Source organism: Quercus robur, chromosome 10 (genome assembly GCF_932294415.1).
Source record: "Quercus robur chromosome 10, dhQueRobu3.1, whole genome shotgun sequence".
In the NCBI taxonomy this organism is placed as follows: Eukaryota; Viridiplantae; Streptophyta; class Magnoliopsida; order Fagales; family Fagaceae; genus Quercus; species Quercus robur.
In genome coordinates, this window is record NC_065543.1 from 54365004 (window position 1) to 54374645 (window position 9642).

Genomic DNA, 9642 nt, shown 5'->3' on the forward strand with positions numbered 1-9642 from the left:
AGACGAATACAAACTTTGAAGCTAATCTGTACATAGATATATATACATATCAAACAATATACTAAAAGTTATACATAAATAAATAAAAATTGCAAATCTTACCGGTGGAAAACAAGCTCCACGCAACAAATAGGGTGTTAAGTACAAGAAAACCAACGAGGAGACATCTCTTGACTTCAAACCTCATCATGTTTCCTTTTGGAAGAGAATTGAACAAGCTAGACACATGAATGCCACAATATATACGCAGCCGTTTTTTTTTTTTTTTTTGGATAGAATATTCCTTTTCTTTTATTGGGTCAGAGCTGGGGAAGTTAAGTTAGCATTTACAATTCGATTAAATGTATATGTGACTTTTTTATTTGGTAATTAAACATATTTCATTGAAATGGTTAGGAGTCATCAATGCAATTTGGAAGGGGTCTATCTTCTGTTTGAAAGTGAAAGGGCCGTGAGCGTGTAGTGCACAAAGATTACATGAGAATCAAGTAAGATATATTTCAAAGGCCACAAAGACATGCCACCAAACCTAGGGAAAAAATAAATAAATGAAAAAAAATAAAAAATAAAAGCTTCTTGTTTTGTGTGTTATAATAAGCAGAGTGTTGTTGAAAACAACGATCAAAAGTCTCAAACACTTCCTTTTTTTTCCGTTGTTAATTAAGTAAATAATTAAAAAAAAGACCATGATGTTATTTTTTTGGAAAATGCTAACGAGTACTCTTAAGGCACTGGTTAAGAATCCAGTTAAAGAAAGTTTTTATGGGAAAAGGAAAAAAAAAAACAATTAATGTTTTGACAGCTTTTTTCATTTCCCTTAAAAGTGATGTTAAAACTTTCCTAAAATAGATTGTTAACGAGTGCCCTAAGGGCGCTCGTTAGCATGACCCTATTTTTATTACTAAGTTTTATTGTATTCCATATTGTACACTTTGACCATTAAAACTTAAAAGCCACGGCAGTGTTTATAATATGCTTGAGTCATGAAATTGACCATGTATTAGTTAACAGGTTCAAAGTAAAATAGATTTCATGGTCTTTTCCTTTGAACAAGTCAAGTTGAAAAATTATCATTGAAAATCCATTAATATATTTGTAAGTATTGACTTTTCAGTTTTCACACAGATTTCATATAATTAATGTTCCCCCATCCCCCATGCACACTGGTGGACCAGATGGTCCAAGAGATTTCAGATCAACTTTGAAGGCTTCTAACATTGTATATACAGTCGGACAATTACCTGTGTTGTACGCAGGAATATGAGTGTATATGCTATCAAAAACTAAAACAAAACTTAAAAGGAAGGCAAGGATTTTAATATGGTTCGACCATCAAAGCTTAAATCCATGGAGCCTTTTATATTTCTCCATGTTGAGTGTTCTCTATGTTTATATAACTTTGTTTATAACTTTATATACACAATTTTTAGGGACAGAATCCTACACATTCAATATGTATTAATGGGTATAGCCATACGTATGTCAAAGTTTGGTTAAATGCACAGATAAGAAACAGAAGAAGTTAGATGCAAGCTTGAACTGAAGAATGTTTGAAGATGTTAGCTCAGGCAGAGAGGCAGAGGAATGGAACAGAGTATTGGAAGAAAACATGATGCAGCTAGCTAAACGACTGAGATAGTATACAACTTGTAGTTTAGCCTTAGATTAATTAGAAGATATGTACATGAATACATGTAATACAGTGATTGGTTGTATAGTCTAGATCCGTATAGTGTGGAGTTAGTTAGAATTAGTTGTTCTTTTCCTTGTGTTAGTTCTAGTATAAATTTGTCTTGCACATTCAGTTTGATTAATTAATGCAATTACAGAAATTTCTTTCTTCAATCTTTTCTCTCTAGTTTATCTTCCCTCTTTCCTAGTTCTTTGTTTTTCTTATATTGTATCAAAGCATTGTATTTCTGTCAATGGCGAACCAAGATCAAACTTCTCAAACTTCATCGTCTCCATCCACTGCTCATCATTAGCTTTCTCCAATGGAGGATCTGAAGAGTCCATTTTTCTTACATCATGGAGAGTCACCAGGTGCAATTCTTGTCACTCAGCTCTTGACAAAAGACAATTACCCTAATTGGGCTAGGGCTATGTGTATGGCATTGGATGCGAAGAGCAAGCTAGGTTTTGTGGATGGCTCTATAATAGCTTCCATGGCAATCACTCCTTTGGAAAAGATTGCTTGGTCAAAGAACAATTCCATGATTTCTTCATGGATCTTGAACTCAGTCTCTCCTCACATCTCCAGAAGTGTGATTTATAGAAACACTGCAATGGAGGTTTGGAATTCACTTAGGAATCATTTCTTGCAAGCCAATAGTCCACGGATTTCACAACTTCAAAAACAAATTTCAACAATCATACAAGGAGATGCAACAGTAACTACTTTCTTCACTGATCTTCAAGCTTCTTGGGATCAATTGCTCAATCTCAAGCCTTTATCATGTTGTTCTAGTGGTAAGTGTGTCTGTGGTGTGAATGACAAGATTACATCTATTCATCATCAAAATTCTTTGATGCAGTTCCTTAATGGCTTGAATGAAGTCTATTCATAAGTTCAAACTCAGATTTTGATGATGAAACCAAGTCCCTCAATTGACAAGGCTTTCTCTTTGGTGATACAAGAGGAAAGACAGAGGGCTTTAAGTTTCAATGGAGGACCTTCAGTTGATTCAACTGCTCTTGCAATTAAGACTCAAGGGTTTAATCAAACCCAAGGGTTCAATTAGGTTGGGAAGAACACAAAAGGAAAGGATAGAACTATATGCAACCATTGTGGCAAGGCTGGTCATTTCATGGAGAAATGCTACAAGTTAATTGGTTTTCCATCAGGGTATAAGCAAAAAGGCAAGGTTTCTATGGCTGATCAAGTGAGTCTTGATAGTAAACCTGGTCAATCTGAGGCTGCATCATAGTCAGGGTCTTTTCCTTTCACATCTGAACAATGCTAGCAACTGCTATCTTTGTTGAGCTCTCATGCATCATCTTTTGCCACTACTAATGCTATTCACTTAGAAAATTCAGCACTATCAGGCATTTCTTATGCTTCTTTCCAGGATTCTGCTTGCTTTAGTTTGAAGAATTCAATCTTTACTAAAAATCCTTCAAACAAAATAGCTTACAATGAAGAAACTTGGGTTCTTGATACAGGGGCTACTAACCACATTATTCATTCAATTTCTTTGTTTACTAAGATCACTAATTCAATCTCTTCTTTTGTGCATTTGCCTAATGGTAAAACAATCCTTCCCACACACATAGGCACAATTCAGGTCACTACATCCTTAATTCTTGAGAATGTAATTTGTGTTCCAGCTTTTTCTTTCAATCTAATTTCAGTAAGCAAATTAACCAAGTCTTTATCATGTTGCTTGGTTTTCCTTTCCAATTATTGTTTCATATAGGACCTTACTTACTAGAAAATGATTGGATTGGGTAAGCTTCATAATAATTTGTACCTACCGCAAGCTTCAGACAATTGCAAGTCTATTTCAGAAGCTTCTACTATCCTAGAGTCAATTTTGCAGTCTTTTGTTCATTATGTCTCTCATGTTCCAATTATAACTAAGCCTTACTTGTGGCATCTTAGATTAGGACATGTTTCTGATGACAAACTTCAACATTGTATATCTGATGTATCATCCTTTCATTCAAATAAAGATTGTGTTGTTTGTCCTATTGCAAAGCATAAAAGATTAACTTTTCCCAACTCTAACCACTTATCTGATCATGCTTTTGACTTAATTCACTATGATGTATGGGGACCCTTTGTTAAAGCAACTCATGATGGCTTTAGATATTTTCTTACCATTATAGATGATGCTACAAGGTCCACATGGATTTACCTCTAGGCCTTTACTGATTTCATTTTACAAAATGATACTCACTCAATTTCAAACCAATATCAAAGTGTTTAGAATTGATAATGCTCAAGAGTTTTTCCTAAAAGATTTTTATGCTCAACATGGGATTGTTCATCAAAATTCCTGTGTTGCTACTCCACAATAGAATTCAATAGTGGAAAGAAAGTATCAACATATCCTAAACATTGCAAGAGCATTGAAATTTCAATCTAACATACCACTTTGTTATTGGGGAGATTGTGCTTTGACAGTAGTTTACATCATAAATAGGCTGCCTAGTGTTGTTTTAGACCATAAAACCCCTTTTGAGAAGCTTTATGCCAAAGTTCCTTCTTATCATCACTTAAGAGTTTTTGGCTGTCTTTGCTTTGCTTCCACTTTAGCTCACAATAGATATAAGTTCTCCTCTAGATCAATTCCTTGTGTTTTTCTTGGTTACCCTTTTGGTGTTAAGGGTTACAAGTTGCTAAACTTGATCACAAAGCAGATTTTCATTTCAAGGGATGTTTCTTTTCATGAAATTGTTTTCCCTTTCATTTATTTTGCCTATTCACCACACACTTCTATTTCTCTTCATCATATCTGTCCTAATATGGCTCTTCCACATGATCCCATGTTTTCAGAACTTATTATAGCTTCTTCAAATGTTCCATCTTCTGATTCTAGTTCTAATCAGGTGTTTGATCCATTTTTAGACTCTTCTATTCCTGTTATATTAGATTCTGTCATACCAGAATCCATCACACCAGCTTCTAGGTCTTTAGATCATGTCCTACCAGGTTCTGTAGAACATGGTTCTTTACCCCTTCCTTAAGGACTAGCTGTAGCTCCACCTACTTCTATTCTTTCCTTCAAAAGATCATCTAGGCCTACAAAATGCCCTTCCTACTTGCAAGACTACAAGTGCAGTACCATCATGTCTAATGAGCTTTCCCAGTCCAATCTAATCAACAAATCAGGTACTTCCTTAGTCACTAACAATTATCCTCTTTCTGATTATATTGACACTTCACATCTATCTCCTTCCTATGCCAATTTTTGTTCTCTTATTACCTCTATTCTTGAACCAAGATTCTATCATGAGGCTATTAAGGATCCTAAATGGCAAGAAGCCATGAATGCTAAAATTGATGCCTTGGTTTCTAATAATACCTTGACCCTTACTCCTTTGCCTTCCAATAAAAAGGCAATTGGATGTAAATGGGTTTATAGGGTCAAGTACAAGGCTGATGGTTCTGTGAAGAGGTATAAAGCAAGGCTAGTTGCTACAGGGTTTACTCAGGAAGAGGGGTTGGATTTTACTGATACCTTTTCACCAATTGCAAAGTTGACTACTGTCAAGACTCTTCTAGCCATATTTGCTATGAAAGGTTGGCATTTGGTCCAATTAAATGTCAATAATGCATTCTTGAATGGTGATCTTCATGAGGAAGTGTATATGCAACTCCCTCAAGGCTTTCACAGCAAAAGGGGTAATGTTGTTTGCAAATTGAACAATTCTTTATATGGGCTTAAACAGACTTTAAGGCAGTGGAATGCAAAATTCTGTTCTGTCATCAAGCATCATGGTTTTAAACAATCCAAAGCTGACTACTCATTATTTACAAAGAAGTTCAATGATTCTTTCATAGCTTTGGTAGTTTATGTTGATGATATTCTCATAGCTAGCAACAATGTTCAAGTAGTTGAGGAGCTTAAGACTTCTTTAGATCAGCACTTCAAACTTAAAGATCTTGGAGGTTTTAAGTACTTTCTTGCTAGATCAGACAAGAGTATTACTTTGTGTCTATGAAAGTATGCTTTGGAGGTCTTGAAGGATGTAGGAATGTCAGATTGTAAGCCTAGCAAGGTGCCAATAGAGCAAAATTTGAATCTAAGCAAGTTTCAAGGAAAATTGCTAGCTGATCCTGGAGTGTACAGAAGGTTAATGGGCAGATTGCTCTATCTAACTATCACTAGGCCAAATATTGCATATTCTGTTCACAAATTAAGTCAATTCATGTCCAAACCCAGGAAAACTCACCTAGATGCTGCATATAAGGTGCTTTAGTACATCAAGAGTTGTCCTGGTCAAGGCATTTTTCTGTCAGCTACATCAGATTTCCATTTGAAGGTTTACACAGGTGCTGATTGGGCCTTTTGCATTGATACCAGGAGGTCAACCACAGGGTATTACATATTTTTGGGTGATTCTTTAATATCATGGAAGTCTAAGAAACAATCCATAGTGTTTAGATCTTCTGCTGAAACAGAATATAGGGCCATGGCTATTACTGTTACTGTTTGTGAAATGATTTGGTTATTAGCCTTATTAAAGGATTTAGAGATTTATCATCCTCAACCTGCTCTATTGTTTTGTGACAACCAAGTTGCTATTTACATTGGAGAAAATCCAGTGTTTCATAAAAGGACCAAGCATATAGAAGTGGACTGCCATGTAGTAAGAGATAAGGTGCAAGATAATGTTGTTAGGTTGCTTTTTACTCCTACACATTCACAGTTGACAGATTCGCCTCACTATCCATTGAAATTCTTGGAGTTATTATTCTGCCTGATCCATGGAGGGAATCCATTTCTCACCCCATATCTTAATGCTTCTCCCATCACCAACAACTCACTTAGTCCCTTCCTTAATCATTGGTATAACAGCCACCATGCTTCTACATATGTAGGAAGGATTTTTCCCCATTTGAGCATCCATGAAAGTAGAGTTCGTCAAATACTTTTCTTTAAGAACTCTATGAGTCAAAGAGTTTGGGCTTTACTGTATCCTCCAGCCTTACTTGGCTAGGAGGGCAAGGTTGAAGGCTCTCAAGTCCCTAAAACCCAATCCCCTATCTGCCCTTGGTTTGCACAGCTTTTGCCACGACACCCAAGCAATCTTTCTTGCTTTGTCTTTCTTTCCCCACCAAAAACCACTCTCCATTGAAGCTATTTCATAGCAAAGAGAATCCGGAAGCTTGAAATAGTTCATGGTATATGTTGGTGTGGCTTGCACAACTGCCTTTATAAGGATTTCCCTACCTGCATTGGACAACAATCTCCCTTTTCAACCCGCTATCTTCCTTCCCACTTGGTCTTTAGTACGATTAAAAGCCTTTTTCTTGCCTCTTCTAACCATTTGGGGTAATCCCAAGTACTTTTTGTGTTGTTTGACAATTTGGGCTCCGAGGGTATCCTTCACAAAATTCTGAATATCTTCCTTTGTGTTCTTGCTAAAAAATAGCGAGGTTTTTTCCCTATTCAGCTTTTGCCCCGACTCTTTTTCATAGACTTCTAGTATCGAGGCCACTTATCTGCACTCCTCCATAGTTGCTCTACAAAAAATGATGCAATTATCCGCAAAACATAGGTATGAAATTGAAGGCGCAAGTCTCCTCACAACCACCCCTCTTATCAACCCCATGACTTCCTTTCACCTTAGCAGAGCTATCAACTCCTCAGTGCATAGTAAGAACAAATATGGGGAAATCGGATCCCCTTGGTGCAGCCCCCTAGATGGAGCAATTGTGCCTCTTGGTTCCCCATTAATGAGTACCGAAAAAGATGTTGTGGTCACACATATCATAATTAGCGAGATCCATTTTTCTTCGAAGCCCATTTTCCACATCATTGACCCAAGATAGGCCCATTCCACACGGTCATAGGCTTTAGACATATTCAACTTGATGGCCATGGACCCAACCTTCCCCTTTTTTCTTTTAGCAATAGAGTGCATGATTTCAAATGCCACAACTATATTGTCTGTTATAAGCCTTTTCGGTACAAAGGCGCTCTATGCTTCATTGATCACATTATGCAAAATTTTCTTCAGTCTATTCGCTAGGACCTTTGATATTAACTTGTAAATCACATTGCAGAGGCTAATGGGGCGGTAATCGGTTATCTTTTGGGGGGTTTTTAGTCTTGGGAATCATGCAGATATAAGTATCATTGATATCCCTTGGCATTATACCTGATAAGGGCCTGTAAAATGCAATTTGATACACTAAGGCCAACAATATCTCAATATTTTTGGTAAAAGATAGGGGACATACCATCGGTGCCTGGTGATTTTGTTGGGTGCATTTGCTTGAGTGCACTCCAGACTTCCTTTGCCCTGAACTCCTTTAGAAGTGCCTTGTTCATCTCTGGGGTTACCCTTCTATCCATAGCCTCTAGGCTTGCATCGAAATTGGAAGGTTGGTCTGAACTAAAGATTGACTTGAAATAGTCCAAAATGTTATTCTCTACTGCCTCGGGTTCTTCTTGCCACACACCCTCATCATCCATAATTCCTCCAACTTTGTTCTTTCGTTGCCTTTGGCTAGCTATGGCATGGAAAAACTGTGTTTTTGTCTCCATTTTGCAGCCAGCACACTTGCAACCTTTGGTTCCACATGATTTCCTCCTTTGTGTGTAGCTCATTGATTTCCTTTCGGACTGCTTATATCTCCTCTGCCGTCTCATGTAGCAAGTTGAGTGACTCAAGTAGCTGAAGGCACATTTGTTTCTGCTTTAAACACTTGTAGACATTCCTGAAACTATTCTGGTTCCAGCATTGGAGTTGATGCTGGCATCTCTCTAATCTCTCCTGGATAGGTCGGGCAGAATGATCCTTATGTGGATCCCAAGCCATCTCAATGACTTCCTTACACTCTTCCTCCCTTGTCCACATTACTTCAAAAAAGAAATGCTTCTTCCCTCGTTTGCTATAATGATTCTTTTTAAGTAGCAGAACCAGCAAACAATGATCTGATGTCGACATTGACAATTGTGTACCTTTGCCTCAGGGAACATCTTTATCCATTCATCATTTGCTACCATTCTATGTAAACGAAGTAGCATACGATGATCGCTAAACCTTCGATTACACCATGTAAACCTCAAGCCGACAAAGCCTAAACCAAACAAGCCACACCTGCTAAGAGACTCCCTGAACTCCTCCATTTGATCAGCATCTCTTTCTTTCCACCCTATCTTCTCGTCTGGATGCATGATTTCATTAAAATCCCCACAGACCAACCACAGCATCTTGCATTGGGCATACAAGGATTCAATCAATTCCTAGGAGCTTTGCCTCTTACTTGTGACTGGATGACCATAAAAGCCAGTGGTCCTCCACGGGCCTCCGCTACCTTCACCTTGAACCACCACGTCGATATGGGAGTGAGAGCAACTCTTGAACCTTACATCTACTCCTTCCTTCCATAGCATTGCAAGTCCACCACTCTTGCCATCACTAGGGACTATAATCCCTTGAGTAAAACCTAATTTGTGTTGAAAACAGCTCATCCTATCAGTTGTTGCTTTCGTTTCTGCCAAGAACACCAAAATGAGGTTTTTTCCTTTCACCTCCTTAGTGAGCGTATGAATTGCCGGAGGAGTCCCCAACCCCCAACAATAACATGCTAAAACGCTCATCGAGCTCGGCAGTGCTGTGCTGCAGCCATAGCCTCTCCGCCAACCTTAATCTTGTCTTCATCAATTTTTTCCCCTATTTGAAGCTTCCCCTTCTTTCGTTTGGTATTTAGAGCATTAGGATCTAATTCCTGTAATGGGACAGGGCCACTTCTTTTTAATTTTTCTGGGCTATCTCTTTTACCTGGGCTTGGCTTATTGGTTTGCCTTGTAAGCCTTTTCCAATGCCCGCTTGTGGGGCCCAACGTCTCAGCAACCCATCCCTTCTCTTTGTCAAAACTCATTGCAAACGGGCTAGATAAGTCTTTGGCCCATGGAATGGTCTCTTTTAACTCCAAGCCCACCTTACTACAATCTTCTGTGTACC

At 37.9% G+C, this 9642-nt stretch overlaps 1 protein-coding gene across 1 annotated transcript; it reads left to right on the forward strand.

The window, feature by feature from the left end:
• Positions 1-1994: 1994 nt before the first annotated feature.
• Positions 1995-2927, forward strand: LOC126704363 (uncharacterized). Its single transcript, XM_050403348.1, has 2 exons — positions 1995-2469; positions 2845-2927. Exons 1-2 carry the CDS (start codon positions 1995-1997, stop codon positions 2925-2927), a joined length of 558 nt encoding a protein of 185 aa, XP_050259305.1.
• The last annotated feature ends 6715 nt before the right edge of the window (positions 2928-9642 follow it).

What these genes read in the sequence shown, in the direction of transcription:
- LOC126704363 (XM_050403348.1), top strand. Translation starts at nt 1,995, where the DNA reads ATGGAGGATCTGAAGAGTCCATTTTTCTTACATCATGGAGAGTCACCA. An exon ending in TTTATCATGTTGTTCTAGTG is followed by an intron (nt 2,470 to 2,844) that starts GTAAGTGTGTCT and finishes GTTTTCCATCAG; the next exon opens with GGTATAAGCAAAAAGGCAAG.